At 35.3% G+C, this 23,567-nt stretch overlaps 1 protein-coding gene across 1 annotated transcript in view; it reads right to left on the bottom strand.

The window, feature by feature from the left end:
* Nucleotides 1-21,990, bottom strand: part of LOC145995331 (uncharacterized) — a 61,043-nt gene extending 39,053 nt beyond the window's left edge. The window contains exons 1-3 of the mRNA XM_083131939.1: nucleotides 21,860-21,990; nucleotides 12,284-12,332; nucleotides 3,071-3,168 (exon numbers count right to left, since the gene is read on the bottom strand). Of these exons, the coding sequence (XP_082988065.1) occupies nucleotides 3,071-3,168; nucleotides 12,284-12,332; nucleotides 21,860-21,910 (198 nt within the window). The 5' untranslated portion in view covers nucleotides 21,911-21,990. The remainder of the gene's footprint in view (nucleotides 1-3,070; nucleotides 3,169-12,283; nucleotides 12,333-21,859) is intronic.
* Between the last annotated feature and the right edge of the window lie 1,577 nt (nucleotides 21,991-23,567).

Genomic DNA, 23,567 nt, shown 5'->3' with positions numbered 1-23,567 from the left:
GGTCATGTGGTGTCTGGTTCTGAGATTAAGGTCGATCATGATAAAGACTCAGCTATTCTACAGTTTCCTGTTCCTCAAAACAAAAAGTCACTTCGCAAATTTTTAGGACTGGCAAATTGGAGGAATCGTTTTATACAGGGATTTTCAGATATCGCTATTCCATTATATCATCTTTTACGCAAGAATGTGCCATTTTATTGGACACCTCAGTGTCAAGAAGCTTTCTTGTTATTAAAGAATGCTCTAATTTCAGCACCAGCATTGAGTCAACCCGACTTTGAGTTGAGGTTTTGTGTTTCTGTTGATGCAAGCCAGAAAGGATTGGGTTGTGTACTTTGGCAAGTTGATAATGATGAAATTCGTGTCATACAATATGGCAGTCGTGCGCTTAGAGGAGCAGAGATTACATATAGTACACACGAATTGGAATGTTTAGCTATATTATTTGCTCTGGAGAAATTTGCTATATATCTTAAAGGAACTGATTTCAACTTATATTCAGATCATAAGTCGTTGTCTTGGCTTAAAACTGCACAATCACTTAATTCTCGTCTTACGAGATGGGCTCTCAAACTGCAGTGTTTTGATTTCACGTTATATCATGTCCCAGGAGTTTCGAATAATATTGCTGATACGTTGAGCAGATTTCCGCCTTGTACTACTTATTGTGCACTTGATGATAAATTATATATCAATCAAGTAATTGTGGAAGATTCACAAGATGAGACTTCTTCTATTTGGTTAAAAGCTCAACGAGCAGATGAAAAATGCAATAATGTAATTTCTCACCTGGAAGATAGTACAACTTTTTCAAACTATCTTCTTCACAACAAAATTCTTTTTTATAAACCCAATTCAGAAGAAATTTGTAAACTTGTAGTGCCACGTGAGCTTATACCTTTGGTATTGCACAAAATGCATGATTTAAATGGACATTTTGGTTATCAGAAGGTTTTATCAGCTTGTAGAAGGGCATATTTTTGGCCGTACATGAGAAAATCAATTAGAAATTACCTGAAAGATTGCTTAGAATGTGCACGAACAAAGATTGTAGGTCGGCCGTTGCGGAGAGATGAATATCACGTCGTTTCTCACCAACCTCACGATTTTCTCTCTATTGATTTAATCGGAAAATTACCAAGATCACGTACATATGAATATCTCCTCACAATTGTGGACGTTATGTCAAAGTTTGTTATGATTTATCCGTTAAGAAAAGCGACTGCCAGGGAAATTATCAATCGTTTTGAAGAACAATATTTTAAACATTACCCTGTATGTAATATATTATTATCAGATTGTGGAAGCCAATTTACATCAAATGAGTGGAAAACCTACATGGATTCAAGGAAAATTAAGCATATTACTACCACTACATACAATCCGAAATCTAATCCTATTGAGAGGTACAATAAGGAGATTGTTAGATTACTGCGATTATTCTGCAATGATAATCACACCAGTTGGTATCCAAAAATAAATTCTATTATTCAGTTACTAAATCATTCATGCTCTTCAGTTACCGGATTATCTCCTAGTGAACTTTTCTTACATGAAGATATGAAGGACTCAATATTTGAAGAAATCAGCTGGCCGGAGCAAATTAAATCTTTGCCATGGAAACGCAAATTGTTTTTAGCGGAAATCAGGACTAGACAATCTAGAAGAAGTAGAAAGATTAAGAATGCATTGAACTCGATTAAACTTCAAACAGGAGATTTGGTTATGATAAAAAATAGGCAAGTTAGTTCTAAAATTAACAGCCAGATTCATAAATTGTTCAACTTGTATATTGGGCCATTCCTTGTCAAGGAAATTAAGGACAATAATGCAATTCTTTACACAATGAACCAGCAATATTATGACAAGGTGAACTTTTCAAATCTTCGAGTGTTTAACTGTTCGGAAGAAAAGAGGAATCAACTCTTGTCTGAGAATTAAATTTATGAGAGTAGATACTTGAAAAAAAATGAAACCATTCTGTTTATTATTTTGTACAATTGAATGTTGTATTATGTTCTGATTTGTTATTACCTGTTAGGCACAAATCTGTTTATGTGCACGTTGTTGTCGAATGTCAGATAATATTGTCCATTTGTAACTTTGTTGTAGTTATGTTGATACACATCTGACTGATTTATAAATGAAAACTCCTCCTCGTTGTTTCGTAGTTTTCATTTTCCCGGAGGAGGGGAATGTTGTGACGGTCCTGTGAATCCGCACAATATAATTATATGTTTATTGAAATTATTAATTTCATATTATAAAAATCACTTTATATTAACGTTTAAAAATGTATAATTATTACTTTGTACAACGTTCATTATGTTTTATGTTATTCATTGCACTCTACGCTGTATAAACGAGATATTTGGAATTCTAACGTTGCTATAGCAACGAGAATCAATAGTCATTATGTGGTAGTGTGTCTGACAAAAAAATGGAAATATAGGTAATAGTGAACTGCATATTGCTTAGTTATTTCACTAATATATAGACCCATAGAAGTTGTATCTTCACCTTCGCGTTTTAGTTTCAAATATTTATGAACTAAATGTAATCGTGCAAATGATTGACTTGTGAACGTCACAAAGTTTCCAAAGGAAGTGTAAAATGAGCATCAAGAAATAATTACGCAAAAATAGTTTCTAAAAAGGTTAGTGTGAAAAATAGACACTACACATATATTTTATGTCTATTGTTTTTTAAAAAAACATAAAATACTAAAATTATAAAAATCTACATCCTTCCCGTTCATGCTAATAAATTTTACGATTGATCACTATGTTGTGTAACAAGCCCATATACTTCAGTATAGCTATAAATAGTTAATGAAATTAAGAGGTAGGGGCAATATATGCATAGCCACATTTTCGTACTTATGAAGTAATAATGAAGAAACAAAGAAAGGTTAGATGAAAAGTTTCAAAGAGAATTACAAGCTCTAAAGTGATAATGGAAAAAAAACATGAATATGGAAAACTAACGATGATGGAGTAATGATGAAAATGAATAAATAATCACATGTGTCCTTTACATGCATTGAAAAAGAACTCTATTCATTACTGACCTTTATCTCATTCTCTTCTTCGTTCTCCCTTCTAACTCGCTTCGAAGAAGGTGAAAAGTGAACAATGTCTTCGTCAATGTGTCCAAAATTCTGAATATCTGCAAGAAGATCAATTTCAATACTTTACTTCATTTTAGCAATTATATATATTTTGGAGCTATGAAAACATTATCCTAATTGATAACCAAAAACTCAATATGCTGACCATGCATATGCAGATAGGAAGGGAGAATAGAGTACTAGTGAGAAAATGGAAGGAGGCCAAGGAAATAGAGAAGTAAGGGGAAGAAGAAGACACATTGAACTGGAATGGGGGACTGAAGATAAACAAAGAATGGATGAAGGTGGTAGAAAGAGTGGAAAGGACAAGAGCGAAGGAGGAGAGAAGAAGAAAGAGGAATGAAGAAAGAAACGATAAGGAAAAAGAGCATGAGATAAGGAGTCCAACCACGATCCAGATGAAAGGAAATGTTTATCAAAATCGCCTGTCAGATGAAACAACAGTTGACAGGAGAAAGCCACCTGCTAGAACACCTGGAAAGGAATGTTCTAGATAAACAACTTTCTTATTATCTTGTGTCTGGACGGGAGTTATTATTTTTGTGTATATATATCTTCCTGTTTTGTACCATATTTAATTTGTATTTGGTACAGAGTCTGAAGAATACCTTGCTAGAAGATTGAAACGTAATGTTTAGTTTATGTTTTAAAATAAAATAAATTCTGCCTTGGTCAGCATATTGAGTTTTTGGTTATCATGGAAACAAGGCTTAATGGTGTTATAATCCCAATAGATTGCATCCTAAAATACATGTCCAAATTTATGTGAGAGAGAGACTGTAAAAAATATTATAAAATTACATAGAATCTTACATTTTCTATCTGCAGTAGCTAGATTGTGAAACATCTATGATGTTATTATATCTTTGAATATAGATGTTCTTTTGTTTTGTTATTTTGGATTGTCAAGCATGGAGTTAGCCATGTTGTATGTATATTCTTAGTTATGGATTTAATTATAATTTTGTATAAAATCGAACCCACATGATTTATTATATCATATTACCGTGGTTGGTAACACAACAATTTGGCGACTATGTATGGGATCCAAGGACATATTCTGGAACCTTTCGATGTGGATAAAGGTAACATTGATTCGTATTTGGAGCAGTTTGAACAGATTTGTGTTGCTAATGGCATTCCAAAGGAAAAGCAAATTAGTCATTTTATTGCATTCTGTGGAGGAAATTTATATGATGTTTTAAGGGATTTAGTTACTCCAGATTCTGTTGCTAGTAAAACATACGAAGTAATTAAAGATGTTATCATGTATTGATTCAAAGAACGTATTTAATGAAACACTTGGGTTCGAACATTTTTATATTAACTCCATAAAAACATGTATAAAATCAACAACCAGTAACTATAACAACAATAATATATATGGCTGTTTCAGCCCATGGCTTCATAACTTAAACTAATATATAACAATATTCCCCTTGGTTACAAAAATGAAACATAATAATAACAATAATCTTAACATTTCTAATCTGGTTCATATCTGCAAGGTGGTTTATGTATCCTTGCAGACCTTCGTGGAAATGATGCTGCTGTAGTGGACTCTTGTTTTGAACATCCTGGCTTCTCCAGACCCTGCATACCTCCTTGTCTCTGCTGCTCCATTTCTTCATTGTGAGCTACATATAGTCCAAGTTAGCAAATTGATTTTGCTCACCACCAAACTCTTCAGTACATCGTGTCGAGCGTTCACCATTACCATATCTTCCACTCTCGTTCCTTCTGGAAATCTCTGGCTTCAAAAATGAAAAATGAACATTTCTTGTGTAATTGTCCCTCTTAACTTTGAAAATTGAGTGCGATAATTGTCCTACTATCTCGCCTTTTTCATACTGCTTTCTTTCTGGACAATAATAATATACTCCAGATCCTTTCTTATAATGCTCTGCCTCATAAATAACCCTTGTTCTATCATTATGAATTAATTTATTGGCGTTTACTTTGTATGAAAATAAAATTTCATTTGGTGATTTCCCCATAATCACATTTACAGTATTGCTGTGATAGAACAACATTCTCTTTAAGAATTTATCCACAGAAGCATTGCGTCTGTTGACGTTGCCTTTTGTTATCTCTCCTGTTAAAGTCATGTACCTTTTGATGATTTGTACATGCCTTTCAACTTCTCCATTTGCACATGGTCTATACGGTGGACTGTGAATTAATTTTATTCCATGATTGTTACAAAATCTCTGGAAATCCCTGCTGGCAAATGGTGGACCACCATCAGAACATATGGTATTTGGTATTCCAAATATGGAAAAATGATTTGTCAACTTCTCAACAGTTTCTTCAGCCGTTAAATGAACAACTTGCCAAACATTTACGTATTTACTAAATGCATCCACTAAAATAAGAAATTTATATCCATGGAAGAAAAAATGATCTATGTGTACTCTGTGAAATGGTTCATTTTCGGGTTTCCATGAAACATACTCTTCTTTACTTGGTGCTCTTGAATGTCTTCTGCACACATCGCACGACAGAACATAATTCTCTATATCCTGGTTCATGCTCGGCCACCAAAAGTACTTTCTTGCAACATGTTTGGACTTCACAACTCCAGAATGAAATTTGTGCAAGTCTTGTAGAACCTTATTTCTCAATAATTTTGGCACTACAATTCGCTCACCATGGCATAACATTCCATTATTGCAATTTAAGACATTTTTATTCTGAGAATAATTTTTCAATTCTCCATCAACTTCGATACGTGCTATATTCCTCCAATTCTTCTCTGTGTATTCATATGCTAGTAACAATGTTTCATCCTGTTTCATTGCTTCAATTACTTCCTCAACTCTTAAAGGATCTTCACTCATCAATGTCTCATTATCCAAAAAATAAATAGGTAAATCCTCTTCTGCATTCACTAAACATGACACAGGTAATCTGGACAAGACATCAGCTATCCCTACATTCTTCGTGTAATGAATGGAATAATCATAATTTGCTAGAAATAACCTCCATCTTTGCCATCTCATAGATACTGTAGGAGAAATTGCTTTGTCCGGATCTAATATCGATTTACCTGTTGAAGAATCTGTTAGAATTTTAAATTTGTTTCCTGCCAAATATATATGAAAATGTTTTATACCTTCCACTACTGCCAAACTTTCCTTGTCAGCTTGAGAGTAACTTTTTTGACTATCTGTTAAAGTAGCTGAAAAACATGCAATAGGTTTCAGCACTCCTTCTATTTCATGTGTCAACTGACAACCTATCCCATAGCCACTTGCATCCGTGACTAAAACTAATGGCAATCGAGTGTCAAATGCTACTAAAACAGGTGCAGAAACTAATAGCTGCTTAACTAGCTGAAACTCCCTTTCACATTCTTCGTTCCAAAACCATTGTACACTCTTCTTTTGCAATAAATAAATATTAGGTATCCTAGAACTCAAATTAGGCAAAAATCGTGCATGATACGCCAGTAAACCCATGAATGTCGCCAATTCCTTTTTATTCTCAGGCACCTTACATTTTAACACTGCCTGAACATGTTCATTCGCAGGTAAAATTCCATGTTCCGTGAATTTCCTTCCTAGAAAATTTACTTCATGAACAAAAAATTCAGACTTCTGCAAATTTACTTTCACATTGTACTGCATCAATCTTTCCAAAACTAATACAGTTAGTTTGTAACAGTCATACAATGTATCTGCTCCTAAAAGAATGTCATCAATAAATGATACCACTCCATCAATACCACCAAGTATTGTGTCCATGGCTCTTTGAAATACTTGAGAACTTATTTTAGTTCCAAATGGTAAACGTTTATGTACATATAAATGACCTTCATTTACAATGGTAAGAACACGTTGAGACTTTTCTTCGACCAATAATTGATGAAAAGCTGAACGTAGATCAATCTTCGTATACCACTTATGTGAACTTAACTTATGATAAGGCTCGTCAAAAGTTGGAAGTAGATATTGTAAAGTATCTACATTTGGATTTACAGTTTTGCTATAGTCAGCACATACACGAATACTTCCATCTGCTTTTCGCACAGGAACTACAGGACTACTCCAATCAGAACTTTCTGTTTCTTCTAAGATTCCTTGCTGGCACAAATCTTTTATTGCCTTGGCTACTTCATCACATTTTTTAAAAAAAATAATGTTAATTTGTTGTTAGTGTGAACACTAGTGAGAGTAAAATAGTTAGAGGGACACAAAAAGTTGTTTGGCTGCAAAATACACAAAGTATATCAGTGTGTCCCTCTGCTGAGGAGAGACCGGAACGATCTCCCAAAACCGTCGCCAGCATCTGAAAGACAGTATTAAAAAAAAAAAAAACATCCTGAGGTACCCGTCATTTGCTATTTCAGTGAAGGTCAACAACTGTAACTCGTTGGAACACCCACCAACATGCAAAATGTAACATACATAAATATTATTTGCATTTTGAAATATTTTCAACTAATAAATATGCACAAGTCAGTATACATTGGCAAGATCAGTATTAACCTACGTTATCCTTCTGCACGTGGGGTGTAAATAGTGATCTTTCCACGTTGTATACCCTGGACTACGGCCAGTATTATCCTCGTGGGTGTGTGTGTGTGTTGTCCTGTGTTTAATCGTGCATATATGAAGTCTCTGCTGCCTGCTAATGGCTGATTCTGCGATGATAACTCGGTTCAGTAGAGGGATATCTAAGAAAGGGAAACCCCCGAAATTATCCCATCCTCGTCGCCACTTATCATGTATTGATTCAAAGAACGTATTTAATGAAACACTTGGGTTCGAACATTTTTATATTAACTCCATAACACATGTATAAAATCAACAACCAGTAACTATAACAACAATAATATATATGGCTGTTTCAGCCCATGGCTTCATAACTTAAACTAATATATAACAGATGTATTGTTGAATCATTTTCAACCGAAGCATAATGTTGTTGCAGAAAGATACCGTTTTCATCTTCTGAAGCAAGAGTTAGGTCAACCTGTATCAGAATATATTGTTTCTCTTAAACATGCAGCTACTAAATGTAACTTTGGAGCATTCTTAAATGACATGCTAAGAGATCAGCTGGTGTTTGGCGTTAACAGTGAAGTTACAAGAAAGAAATTGTTATCAGAAGGCGACGTTTCCTTTCTTAAAGCTTGCGACATTGCCGTGAATATGGAAATGGTTGAGAATGATGTACGGCTATTCCATCAAAAAGAAGGTTTTGCTACTGATTATAATGTACATAAGCTTCATGAAAGCAAGTCTAAACCTTTCCAAGCTTTCTCCAATAGGAGAAATAATCAGACTGAAAAGAGCATAGTTAATGAGAAACCTGGAACTTCAAGACAATGGATTTGTTATAACTGTGGAAAGACGCATGAAAAAGGTAAATGTTATTTAAAGCAAGTTAGATGTAATTATTGTGGATTCTTAGGACATATTCAGAAATTTTGTATATTTCGTAATAAACCGACAGATAAAAACTTATCAACTTTACAATTTAAATCCACTGAATCTGACAGTTGCTTAAGTAATGTGTCTCTTGATGTAATTTCGAAAAAAGTAAAGATGCTATTGAGTCTAATACAGAAAAGGAACATCAAGAATTGTTAATATCACGCGAGCCCTTGCACACTTTTCAATTACCGTTGTACAAGTATGGTTCTACTAAAGAACGGCAATTTGAATTCAACTCTGTAGTTGGAACTTTGCATAATGCTGACAAATGTACAATTGATTTGAATTGTGATGGTAAATTAGTTAATTTTGGGATCGATACTGGAGCTTCTGTAAGTGTGTTTGATAAAAGATTTCTCGATCAATCTTTTCCGTATTTAAAGATTCAACCTGCAAATTTCAATCTGAAAAATGCTGATGGAAGACCATTAGCATTAGAAGGTCAGGTTATGTTGGATGTATTGTGGAAAGATAAGAAATATAATATGATTGTTTTTGTGTGTAAGCAAAATCTGCCACAACCGATTGTAGGAAGAACTTGGCTGGACATTTTATGGCCTAACTGGAGGCAAAATTTTATGTTACAGCAGATAGAAGTTCAGAGTTGTTATAATAAGGAAGTACTGATGAATAAGTTGTTGTCTGAGTACAAGGCAGTATTTTCAGATGATCTTATGGAGCCTATTAAATGTTTTAAAGCTGTGATTCCGGTTAAACCTAACAGTACACAAATCTTTAGGAAAGCTTATGGAGTACCTTATAGTTTAAGTGAACAGGTTAAAAAGGATATAAGTAAATTGGTTTCCGATGGTATACTGTCAGAAGTAACATATTCTAACTGGGCATCACCACTGGTAGTAGTTGTCAAGAAGTCAAATGATCTTAGGTTATGTGCTGATTTTAAGACAGGACTGAATACTTTACTTGAGAAAGTAACTTATCCATTACCGAAAAGAGATGATATTTTGAACACATTAGGTGATTCTGATACATATGTGGTTCTTGACATGAAGAATGCATTTCTACAGTTGGAAGTAGATGAAGATTCGAAGAAATATTTGGTAATAAATACAAATTTTGGTTTATTTGGTTACAACAGATTACCTTTTGGTTTGCAGTGTAGTCCTTTGATATTTCAACATGTAATGGATCAGATATTAACAGGAATTCCATTCGCTAAATGTTACTTAGATGACATAATTATCTGTGGTAAAGGACTGGAACAGTGTTATAATAACGTGAGGAATGTTCTAGATCGTCTTCAGAAATATAATGTGAAGGTAAATGCTAAGAAGTGTCAATTTTTTTGCTACGGAAGTTGAGTATTTAGGATTTTGCATTTCTGGTGAAGGAATTAGACCATCTGTGAAGAACCTAGAAGCAATATTAAAATGTGCTGTACCTAGTAATGTCAGTCAACTAAAGTCATTTTTGGGAGGTATTTCATTTTACCATAGGCATATACCCAACTTGTCAATGCATATACCTCATTTACATGAATTGCTGAAGAAAGGACATAAATGGGAATGGACTGATATTCATCAATAGGAATATGAATTAGTAAAAGAAATGGTGAAGAAAGCAGATGTCATTTTTCCTTTCGATCAGAATTTGGAAGTTGTGCTAATTACAGATGCAAGTCCTGTAGGAATAGGTTGTCAATTATGTAATGTGTACAAAAGTAATTTATTCACAGTAGCTTGTTCATCAGCAACGTTAACTGACGCTCAGAAGAATTATTGTCAGTTTGAACGGGAAGCTTTAGCTCTTATACATGGCGTGAAGAAATTTCACAAATACTTGTATGGTAGAACCTTTACTGTACATAGCGATTCTCTTCCTGTGAAATATATTTTTGGAGAAAAAGCTAAAATTCCTTCTACGTTTAACAGTAGACTTCAAAGATGGTCTTTGCTTTTATCAACGTATGATTTTAAAATTGAGTACACTAAGCATGTGGAAGTAGCTAATCTGTTATCAAGATTACCCTTAATGGAAGTACCTGAAGATGATGTTCCTAGCGATGAGTATGTATTTCACTTAGAATGTGAACCAGTCTTGTTATAATGTATTAAGGAAGAAACAGCCAAAGACTTGTTATTGCAGCAGATAAAGTTTTATGTTACTGAAGGATGGCCAGCAAAGCTAAATAAAGATCAACAAGCTTCACCATTTGCACATTTTTTTCGGAGAAGACATGAAATAGTGATTGTAAAAGAATGTTTGATATGGGGCAACATGTTAATTATTCCAAGATCGTTCCATAATGCAGCCTTGGGAGCAAACAGATAAGCCATTTCAAAGAGTTCATTTGGATTTATTTCATTTCGCTGGTCGCACATGTTTATTGTTAGTTGATTCATGCACACGATGGATAGAGGTTTGGAAAGTTAAGTTCACATCTAGTGAAGAAACGATAAATTGTCTCAAAGAATGTTTTGAAAGATATGGATATCCTAGTGTAATCGCATGTGATAATGGGCCTCCGTTTTCGGGAAGGAAGCTTAAAGAATTTGGCACTAAGTTAGGAATACGAATTATTCATTCACCATCATATCATCCACCCAGTAATGGTTTAGCCAAAAAGTGGGTCCAAAACGTAAAAAGTACCCTGAAGAAGAGGTGGTTAGAAGATTGCCATCTAGGAAGAAGTTTCGATTTCAGAGAAGCGGTGGAAGGTGCGTTAAGAGTAGCCAGGTTTACACCTTGCCATGCTACGGGGAAGACTCCTGCAGAGTTGTTGTTGTCATATCAACCTCGTAATATCTATAATTGGTCCTGGTCGCAAATAATGGAGAAGGAAGTGGTGAGAAGTGAGACCAATAAGAACGAAGAATTACCATCAATCGGAAGTACAGTGTGGACAAGAAATTATACATCCAGATTTCCAAAATACGTACGAGCTGCAGTTACGGGTCATTTAGGAAGACGCTTGTTATTGGTCAATGCCGGTGGAACAACGAGAAGGGTACACCTGCATTAAGTGAAGTTTAAATCTAACAGGTCGGATACAGACAGTGGAGAAGATAACTTTTGGATCTTTGATGGTTCCGTGTCAGCGCAGGACAGGGCGTGAGAGGAGAGACCGCAGACTGGGCGAGAGGAAGCTCTTACCGCCTCCGCAGTGAACAGTCCACGACGATCTTTTAGAAGGAGAAAACCACCTGACAGGCTGCAGCTGTCATTTGGAAGAAGGGGAAAGTTGCAGTAGCTAGATTGTGAAACATCTATGATGTTATTATATCTTTGAATATAGATGTTCTTTTGTTTTGTTATTTTGGATTGTCAAGCATGGAGTTAGCCATGTTGTATGTATATTCTTAGTTATGGATTAAATTATAATTTTGTATAAAATCGAACCCACATGATTTATTATATCATATTACCGTGGTTGGTAACACAACACTATCCATGTTGTATGATCTACCGTATTATGTATGTATGTGTCTTATTTTAACTGGCGTAGATGAGACTATACCATATAAATAAATGATACATGAAAATTCCACGGAAATTTCATATACATGCACTTAGCTTTTCTATTTTGAGTATTCAAGAGAATGATTTGATGGTTCAGTCTGAAAAGTCAATGAACAGTCCAATTGAAAATATTTCGCAGAATGAAGTAGTTTCTTCAGTAACTTCATACTAAATAATCTAATTAAAGGAGAGAGGATAAAAATGGGAGTATATGAAGTGATTGCTGACTTACCTTCATCTTCATTCGAGTTTGAAGCTCCAATGAACCAACCACAGGTACCCTGAAAAAAAAAACGTGATTAAGTTTCCCGGTTTGATTTTAAGAATTCCGGTGATTGTTTATCTACAAAAACTTTATTAAAAATTAAATTTTAAAAATTGAATTAAATTAAAATTTAAAACAATTATATTTAAATTTTATAAATGTCAAAAATTCTAAAATCTATAGAATCATTTAGAAGATCTTGTTTTGTTTTACCGATCTACGTAAATGTGTTAAACATAATTTAAAATCTCTGATGAAACCTGTACAATCCTTGTTTACTATATTTCTCTCTCCCAGAGTTAATCTCTTTCAGTCACTTCTAAATTATTGCCTCAATTGCACAAAATAAAATATGTTGACTTAAGGAACTCGAACAACAAAGATTTAAAAAGAACGTGAGATGAAAGCTTAAATTGTGCAAAATTTACAGACCTGAACTCAATAACATTTGAGCGTATTTTAGCATCTCAAATTTCTAAGTAACTATTCATTATTTTTTTAAAAAAAAAATCTAAGATACGTTTATTATTACTATTCCTCTATCTTCAAGTGACCCTTGATACCAAAGATTCCAGGGCATAAGTGTCCATTGTAGCGTTAACCAAAAATGGCACAACAGCAACATATAATAATATACCAGGTGGTTATAATTAAAGTGACGGTGTTCAGAGTGGTACAGCACGGGCTGTAATGAGAGTAGCAGTCTGAAACTTCGTAGATATGCTAATGAAGCAATGCGCTCGCGAATTATGCAAAAAAAAAAAAAAAAAAAAAATTGTTCCAATTCTCGCCACCAGGGTAAAAAATGGCGCTGTAAGCAGTCAAAACGTGGAATTTTCCGTAACTCTGACGTCAAAGTCGGTGACATTGCCTAACCATTGTGTGAGCTCCCTGGTTGTTGTTGGTGACGCTTGTTGCTTTTTTTTCCCTTTAGTGATGTGAATGTTCGCCGAACATTAAACGTTTGATGGGGGAATAGTCTGTGGTGAAATATTAGCTAGTTGCGTAATATATAGTTACAGACAAATTCAAGCTTAAATTGTGGATTTAATCATCGTTTTTATTGTAAAAGTGTTCAGTGTTATTACAAGACAGTACATTTATTAAAACGTAAGTTAAGATTAAATAATCTTGTGATTTAGAAGATAAATCAGTGTTAAATCTAGATAGCATGGAAGGCTCTGGGCCATCCAGATAAAGTTTCCTGCTTGTAAGAAATTCAACAAATTTCTTTCAAGTGAGGGAAAATGTCTAGCGAGGAAATTAATAATCAAAGCAGAGAGGACGTCCAAATGGAGATGAATGAAGTAGTGGAAGTAAAAAAGGACACGTCTTCAAATAAAGACGGAGAAAATATGGATGTTGAATTGGTTGCTAAGCAACCAAAAAGTCAGAACACAAAACGAAATCGAGCAAAAGTTAGTGGAAAGGAGGAATCTATAAATGCTCCAAAAATTTTCAAAGCAAACGTATTAGAGCGTACAATGCAATCAAAGGACAATGTGAATAAAAATGACTTATTCTATCCTGGGCATGATGGCCCATATATTGTGCTTGTTGAAGGTGCGGAACACAAAGTTGGTAGCTTTAGTGCTATTATGTTAGGTAGTCACTTAAGAGAAGCTAGAATTAAGGTGAATTATGTTAAGGCATCGGGTCCTAATCGTGCAAAGGTTTACTTTTTAACATCCAATGATGCAAATGACTTTTACTTGAACAAAGAGTTTCAGAAGAAGTATAAAGTAAATGTCAAGATCCCGAAGAGTCTTTTACACAGAATGGGACTAATATATGGGTTACCGTTACATATAAATTTAGAAGAAGTACAAGATGAAGCAGAGGCTGAGAGAAATATTCCAATAATCAAAATGGAAAGAATGAAGAAGAAGATTTATCAAGAAAATGGGGAATTTGTGTTCAAACCGACCAAATTGATCAGCGTAACGTTTCAATCACAAAGGTTGCCCTCGCATGTAAAGCTACTCAGTAACATATTTCAGGTACAACCTAAAATAAAATCTGTGATGCAGTGCAGGAATTGTTTCCGTTTCTCTCACACAAAGGATGTTTGTAAGTCCAAAGCGATGTGTCCAAGGTGCGGTGATTATGAACATGATGATATATGTGCTGCAGTACCTAAATGCATAAATTGCTCAGGAAATCATCTTGCAACTGAGAGGTCGTGCAGTAAGTGGGAAGAGGAAAGAGAAATTCAGAAGGTGATAGCATATGAGGGCTGTTCATATCAAGAAGCAAAGAGAAAAGTTAGTTCTACTAGTTCATTTATGACCGAAAGAGAAGATTATTCTTATGCAAACATACTACAAGATTTCCCAGAGAAAGCAGAGTCTTCCTTTGTACAAGCTCCAAGTTCAGCAATTACAACAGGTAACAGATATGAGGTGCTGGCCACTCTAAGAGATGAGGAATCGGGGACATCAAGAAACTTATATTCTTGGAAATCTTCTCAACCTCATCTTTACAACATGAACAATAGTTATGCTGATCGAAGATTTGGGAAGATATCTAAAAGTAAAGAAGTTATGAAAAATAAAGGTATGCAAAATCTAAAGTCGTGTGACAATCCTCAAACCCAAAACGAACAAGAAAGACCAGATTATGTATTACTAAATTCCCAAATCAGTCCAACGTCAGTGACAACAACGGAAAAACGAAAATTACGAACTAGCATCCCACAATATGACTCTCAAAAGCAAATAATGATTAGTTTGTTACAAGTTATGGCAAAACTAACGTCGAACATAACTGTGGATGATAATCTTCAGAGAATTAAAAATATTCTAGTCGATTGTACAAATATTACTTCACAGTTATTGAAACTTATTGAAGAGCTTGAATCATATGAAGATGCTCAACATTAAATACAATAATCAGTAAGTTATCACATGCAAAATATGTTTTTGTTTGTTCAATGGAATTTATGCTCGTTTCCTTCAAGAAAACTTGAACTCATGAAACTGATAGAAGAGCATCATCCTCTCATTATATGTGTATGTGAAGTATGGGGGGATGGAAGAGTTTCAATTTAAATAAAAAATTATCATGCAGTAATTAATCAAAAAGGCGGAAAAGGAGTGGGTATATTTGTACATGAAAGTCTGGCATTCCAACCCATATCATTTAATCCCAATTTAGTGATTCTTCGAGAATATCGGGTGGAAGTAGTGGGAATACAAGTGCAAATTTTGAATAAAATATTTACTGTTATCTCGATCTATATACCATCTACCTATACATCGCAAAAAATTGCAGTGAAACATTTAAGGTCTATGATTAGTCTATCATAACTGGAGATTTCAATTGCCACCACCCATTGTGGGGTCGACAGGCAGCAGATAAGTTGGGTCGAACTCTTGTTGAATGGATGGAGGCGGAACAGTTAACTATAATAAATGATGGTTCACCTACTCATATGCCTAGAAATGGAAGTAATCCGTCATCTATAGACTTAACATTAATTTCAGAAAAGTATTGTGCAGACTTTACATGGGAAGCCGATGTGGACTTGAGAACAAGCGATCATTATCCATGTTATTTTTACCTGGCTTATTGCCATGCAACAAATGAAAGAATATTAACTATTCGCAAATGGAAAGTATTCAAAGCTAATCTGGTCTAAACTTTTAAATATTTATTTCTCAGAGGATGATGGATTAAAACCTGATAATATTACATACGAGGAGTTTGTAAAAACCATTTCGGCTGCGATGGACTTGAGCTGTCCCAGGGTGATAAAAAGTAGTCAGCAACACTTCCCAAAGATATACTGGTGGACAGAAAAGTGTGCTGAAGCAAAACTACATAGAGTCGAATTAGCAAGAATATACGCACGTCAACCAAATCCGGAGAACTGGATAGCATTCAGACGCTCTGTGGCCAAATCAAAGAGATTATGCATAAAAGCAAAAAGAAAATCATGGAAATTATTTTGTGAAAATTTACACCCAAGCATGAAATTAGGATATGTGTGGAATAAGTTTAGGTCGCTCAAAAATCCTCGTACAGCAAATGTGGTCCCTTTGAAATCAAATTGGAAGATTGAATTTATTCAGAAACTCATACCTACAGTGTCAGACGGAGTAGTTGAAACACCAAATGTATTATGTAGTTACACATCAAAACTACGTTCGGCGAAAGGTTTTGCAACTCCAATTTCAAAAGAGGAAATCTATGAAATCATCGGCAACAGTAAAGAATCTGCTCCAGGGATGGATGGAATTACTTATTCTATGATTAATCACCTTCCAGATGTAGCGTTAAAGGCGATGTGCACAATTTTTAATAAATTCTTAAATAATGGAAAAGTACCAGAAGATTGGTCCAAACAGTTGATTATTCCAATTTTAAAAACAGGCAAGGACCCTCAAGTAGGTAAATCATATAGACCTATAGCTTTGACGTCAGTTTTAGGAAAGATATTTGAGAAACTGATACAAAAAAGAATAGAATGGTTTTTAGAAAGCCAAAACATATTTCAGTTCGAACAAATAGGATTTCGAAAGGGATTAGGATGCCAAGACGGATTAATCACTCTTTCCTCGTATATTTTCGACTCACTGAAAAGAAACAGAATTGTATTAGCTGCATTCTTAGATGTAAGCGCAGCTTATGATAATGTAGATATTAATATCCTAATCCAAACAATACAACAGCTAAAACTACCTCACAACTATGTTTTGATATTATGGAAGTTACTCAGTAAAAGATCCGTATATTTCCACTTTTTCAGTGAAAGTAGAGGACCGTATTCAGCCTGCAAAGGGTTACCTCAAGGAAGTCCTTTAAGTCCTTTGTTATTCAACATATATATGATCGGGATGAAAAGGAAATTAATTACAACAGTCAATTATCTTCAATATGCAGATGATATCTGTATCTATATGTCCACGACACAAATTCATACTGATTTTCCTGTTTTAGAGGAACAAATATTGGAAGTGCAAAAGTGGCTTGAAAGTAAAAAACTCTTCATTTCAATGGAAAAATCTAATTTTACAATTTTTAGTAAAAAGGGAACACCTCCAATAGTTCACTCAATGTCCCGAAAAACAAGAATTCTCATTACGTCCAGAGTAAAATATTTAGGTGTCATCTTGGATGAAAAACTAACTTGGAAGGACCAAATTAAAGCAATACAAGTCAAATCAGAAAAAGTGTTTAATTTGTTCAAAGCAATAGCAAATACTCAGTGGGGATGTCATCCTCGAGTTATGCTTTTATTTTACAAGAATTATTTTCGGCCTATGATAGATTATTCTCTATTGGCAATGTGTAACTTGACAGAAGGAAAATTGAATTCCATTGATGTCATACAGAGGAAATTCTTGAGAAGATGTTTAGGCGTTATGAACAGCACTCCAAACGTAGTAGTATACATGGAAGCGGGTGAATGTTCCATTTCATGTAGACAGAAGATGTTAGCAGCAAATATGCTCTTCAAAGTGAAATCATATTGTGAGCATCCTTTCAACAATGTTCTAACAAATATGATACACTTATATGAAACAGGAAAAATAACGAACAGAAAATCTGCTATGTGGATAGAATTGTATAATTCGTTTTGTCAAGAATATCAGGATGTTCTACAGATGCGTTCACGGCCTGTTTTTTCATTAGATTATCCTCAACAGTCTCTGGATAATATTCATTTCCCTCGTTATTCGCACATATCGGAATATTTTACTCAATGGCCAAGTTTTTATTTCATATACACAGATGGATCTAAAAGTGAGTCAGGAGTTGGATGTGCAGTGTACGATCCACAACATAAAACAGACCTATTATTTCGGCTTCCACAAGACTGTTCAATATTTACAGCAGAATCTTACGCAATTTACCAAGCTTTAATATATGTTCAAAAATTAAATTTACAAAAGTTCTTAATACTTACTGACTCGCAAAGTGTATTACAGGCTCTCAAATCTTCGTACAAGAGTCTTTACAAATTATCCCCTTATATTATAAATTGCATACAATTAGTGCAAACAATACAAAAATCTGGAAAAACCATTGAGTTTTCTTGGGTTAAAGCTCATAGCAATATTGCAGGTAATTCTCATGGAGATGAATGTGCAAAGAAAGCAGTGCGTCTTCCAAATATTACGAACTTATCATTATACTATACGGATCTTCTCCCTAGAGTAAAGAAGAAAATTCTGAATGAATGGTTTGATTGGTGTCGAAATGAACTTACAACAGTTGGAGAATCATACAGACCATTTGCTGAATTCAAAACACAAAAACCATGGTTTCATCATGTAAGTGCTACAAGAAATGTAATTGTATTAATTAATAGACTGAGAACGGGTCATTTGTGTACTAGGCAACATTTATCCAAAATTGGAATAACGAACAATAAGAAATGTGAATGTGGCTGGGAAAGTGCAGATGCACAACATATAATACTGGAATGCTCAAAATATAATAGAGAGAGAAATATCTTGTATAAAACTTTAAATACTCTAAAGGTTCAGTTTCCAACAAATATGTTAAGTTTAGTTGTTAATCCAGATGTGAGAATTGGTTATAGTTTGTTATCATTTTTAAGGAAGTGTAACATACAATTGTAAAAGGCAAAATGTTAAAAAAAAAAAATCTAATATCTGTAAAATAGGGGGAATGGACTGATAATTTTATTGTAAAACAATTGTGTGTGTATTGTTATGGACAAAAAACGGCATAAAAGCTGTTAGGTTCCAAATAAAGAAATGAATGAAAATGAATGAATAAAAGTTTGATTTTTCCCGTGTAAAAAGCAATGGCTATTGCGAAGAAAGACCGTGCACTGCTAGTGAAGTTGTTTTACCAGAATGGGAGCAATAGTAACGCTGCACTGCGGAAATATCGCCAACAGAAAGGGCTGAGAAGAGGGCCCATGTCAATTAATGGGCTGAAGAAGATGATGAAGAAATTCGAGGAAACAGGTGAATTGGGTGTTGCACCAGGGAGAGGAAGGCGGCCCATCCCCGTGGAAGTTGTGGACGAAGTTGCTGTAGCTGTAGCTGACCGTGCAGCACATGCCTCAACTTCTGCAACCAGTGCTAGAGCTGTGGCACGTGAATTGTCACTCCCCTGGTCAACAGTTCGCAAGGTATTGCGGTGCATTTTACACTGGTATCCCTACAAGATTCAAATTGTGCACCAATTGAAACCCCAAGATATTCCACAACGCCGTGAGTTTGCCCATCGGTTTTTGGCACGCATGGAAGTGGATGACATGTGGCCGGGGAATATTCTGTGGACTGCCGAGGCGCATTTTACTCTGGTCGGTACAGTGAATACTCAGAACTGTCGCATATGGGGTTCCACTCGTCCACATGTTGTGCAGGAACAACCATTGCACTCAGTTTACGTGACTGCATGGTGTGGGTTCACTAGCTCCTTCATTCTTGGTCCGTTTTTCTTTGAGGAGATGACGCCTCGAGGGCCTGTTAGGTGTACAGTGACATCTGCACGTTATAGGGACCTCCTTGTGCAACACGTGATTCCAGCTTTGCAAGAACGGAACTGTGAACACACCACCATTTTCATGCAAGATGGGGCAACACCACATGTCGCTCGCCACGTGAAAGATTTGCTGCGAGAAACCTTCACTAATGACCGCATCATCTCTAGGCAGTTTCCAGATGATTGGCCTTCCAGATCCCCCGACCTTAATCCATGTGACTTCTGGCTGTGGGGATATTTAAAAGATCGTGTCTATCAGGGACATGTCCGGTCTCTGCCTGATCTGAAGGCTAGCATACAACGACATGTCGCTCAGATTTCACCAGACATGCTGCGAGCAACCGTCGACCTTGCCGTGTTACGAATGCAGCATGTTGCTGAATTGGGAGGCTATATTGAACAGTTCTTGTAACCATAGTTCCTAATAAACATGCCAGAGCCATTGTTCTCATGTGTTTGATCTTTCCTGCCTTTTTCCTGTAACTATACCACGTTTTGACTGCTTACAGCGCCATTTTTTACCCTGGTGGCGAGAATTGGAACTATTTTTTTTTTTTTTTTTTGCATAATTCGCGAGCGCATTGCTTCATTAGCATATCTACGAAGTTTCAGACTGCTACTCTCATTACAGCCCGTGCTGTACCACTCTGAACACCGTCACTTTAATTATAACCACCTTGTACAACATACAAATAACATACAAAAATATAATAATGCATGTCTAACCAACAATGTGTACTTGGGACCAATGTATTTGTATAGATAGCATTGCGCTAATCACTACACAAAAATACTATTACAATTGGAGATAAACTTTGAATTTCTGGGAATTAACGATTCTAATTTAGACCTTCCCTTTCCCATTAAGACTCACACATAAATTATTTCGCAAATTTGATTATTAAAATGCCTAACTTTTAGTATGGGAAGTTCTTTTCCTTGTTCCTAAAAATTATGCCCCTTCATGGAGAGTTATCCAGTAACCACAGAGCAGTCAAACATGCGAAATATGTTTTTTTTTATTACTTATTAATGTGTGCGAAAATACATATCAGTTTCGTGTATTTCTGGCAACTATGCTCGCTCCTTTCAACTCCAATCTCAGAACGCTATTCGCTCTGAGTTCCACTCGTGCATGCGAGAATGCGAGTTGCCCAGTATACGTAGATTAGATACACGTTTGCTATCTCTTTCCAAGTTTTTACTGAAGTGTGGTCTCATGAACAGTAAACATATAAATTTTAAAAATAAAATGGCTATTAAATTTTGATCACCTTAAAATTTTCCCCACTGACATAGGCATGCGGTACCTCGTGTGAAGGAGTTCTTCAAGACTTTTTCAAGATTGCAGTTTAAAATGAATAACATGCTGAATTAATTGATCGAAATTGCACATGTTGAACTCTTGTAATTTCGGAAATTCAAAATATATGGATCTGCAAAGTTTCATGTTCTTACATCAGGTGGTCGTTTTAGTATGCCAAATTTGGAACGAATCAACAAATGTGAGGTTGAAAGGCCTCGTTTTTTGTTGATTTCACATGGTATAACCCCATGTGTGCGCAGTGGTACTCAGGACTATACATAAATCTTGGTATTCTGTGCTAGACATGGTGTGAATGCATATGCATGTCCACGATGTTACAAGTTCCCGAGGAAAGAAGAAACAAAACAAGGCTTAAAGTGATGTCTGGTTAAAAGTAGGAAAGCCTTTGTGCAAGGACTCCAGTCTTTCACATGTTCAAGGGAAAGAACAGAAAAAAAGTTATACTATTGATATTTAGAATAAATTAATTTTAAAAAGTACGTACTTCATAAAACATAGTTGCATTTTACCATCGCTTTCCTGTCGCTTTATGATAATCGCTACGATGATCATGAATAATTATTAGATGCTCCAAACCGGGACTCAAATCCGAGAACTTTGGTGGCGAGATCAAAACTGGAACACTTATAAGGCACAGATAATAATCCATAAAAGTGCTTTCAATAAATACATGCAATAATAATATGAAAGCCTACAATCTAAACTATATTTGCCAATTTTCAAACAAGATACAGCACTGACTTACTTACTTGACTAAGGAAAAATGTCACAGCGGTAATAATTAATATCTGAACTGCCATTTCGTAATTCTAAAACTTTCCGTTCAGTTCACTCCCTGATGTAAAAAGCACACTTGCTACTTTTATAAGACCGACTGTTTATGTAAGGGATCTCGCTGAATCGTTGGTTACCTTGAACTCACATTGCATGCAGTATTGTTGAATTATGACAAAGGGGGATTTCCACAAACCAACAATACAGAAATTCTTCCGGTTCCATTCAGAGCGGAAGAATACGTTTGGACTATTTCAGAACAGTGACGAGTTCGCAGGAAATGTCATTTTATTTCATTTCTGGTCATAAAGAAATCACCTAAAATCTTAAAATTCAAATTCACTAAACTTCAACCGTGATTGATTTTTCACATCCTTGTTTATTTCGATAATATTAGAAAGAAGTATAAAATTTAATGATGAGTGGATAATAACAATTTACGTAAGCAATGTGGACATTTGGTTCAACAACCATTTTCATTAACTCCACAAACCATAAAAACACATTTTTTCAAAGAAGTGAACCGTGTAAGTGAATAATAAGTAACTGTGTTTTTAATATAAATTTTAGTACTATCGTTGGATGTTTTAGAAAGCTTATTGGAGACAAAACATTTATTTTTATTGAAGATTAGGCACACACAGGAGTTGTACTTCGTAGAAATTTTTCAGCGAAAAATGCAGGCTCGACCAGGACTCGAACCCGAGTCTCTGTCATACCGTGCCATTGTTCTACCACTTTTATTATTATTATTATTTACAATCTTTTTCCGTACAGTAATATTACACTTGTTGGATAACAACAGTTTTCTTCACTTTAACATTCAATCAGCATCTTTAAAAAATGTGCGAATAATATTTTTCTTTTATCTTGAAACACTTTATGGTATTCCTGTTTAACATGTATTAAAAATTGATCATGACAATCTATACCTTTATATATGCAGACAAACAATATATAATATCCAACCAGCCATTGCACACTACGCAATTTGGTACATGGAAAATACAAAAATGTAGGTAACATTATGTTAAGCACAGTAAACGCATTCGGATGTGTGCCACAAATTTTTCCTAATACACACAGATATTTCCATGTTTCACGTGTTCGTATGCATTCACTTAGCCAGTGTGCAATCGAACCATTTTGTTTACACCTACAACATAGTGGATCTTATAAAAGTTTTAATTTATGTAATTTCTCTTCCGTCACCACTATATCCTGTACCAGACAGTATAGTTTACGCGTTTACTTCATGAACGTCGAAGACGAAAGAAACCCGCCGCCACAAACGTGGCTGGGGATAAATAGCGGGCGAGTTGTTTCCGTCCAATCACACTCAACCTTCAGCCAATGGGTGCAGCTATCATTCTGCTCGTCTACTCCACGTTTAGTCTCAGTCACATGCCTGCTGATATGCTGTTGCCGTACTTTGCAACTTCAATGTTGAGAGCGTGGGAAGAAGCTTGTGTGCGGAGGGAGAAGGCGGCGTAGAGTAGATGTGGAGAGTAGATGTGTGGCAACACTTTGCGTTGAATGTGATTGTTGGAGCTGGTGGGCGCGCTCCGTGGACTTCAAAGCCAGCCGGTCGTTAACGAAGCTAGCGCGTCGACTATACACCGCAGATTTTACCAAGGGCGATAAATGTGGTGCTTGAACATTGTTCCATATCTTATGCCAGGG

The sequence above is a fragment of the Lepisma saccharinum genome, chromosome 11 (genome assembly GCF_977018435.1).
Source record: "Lepisma saccharinum chromosome 11, izLepSacc3.1, whole genome shotgun sequence".
NCBI classification, from domain to species: domain Eukaryota; kingdom Metazoa; phylum Arthropoda; class Insecta; order Zygentoma; family Lepismatidae; genus Lepisma; species Lepisma saccharinum.
This window is presented reverse-complemented; position numbering and strand designations above follow the sequence as displayed.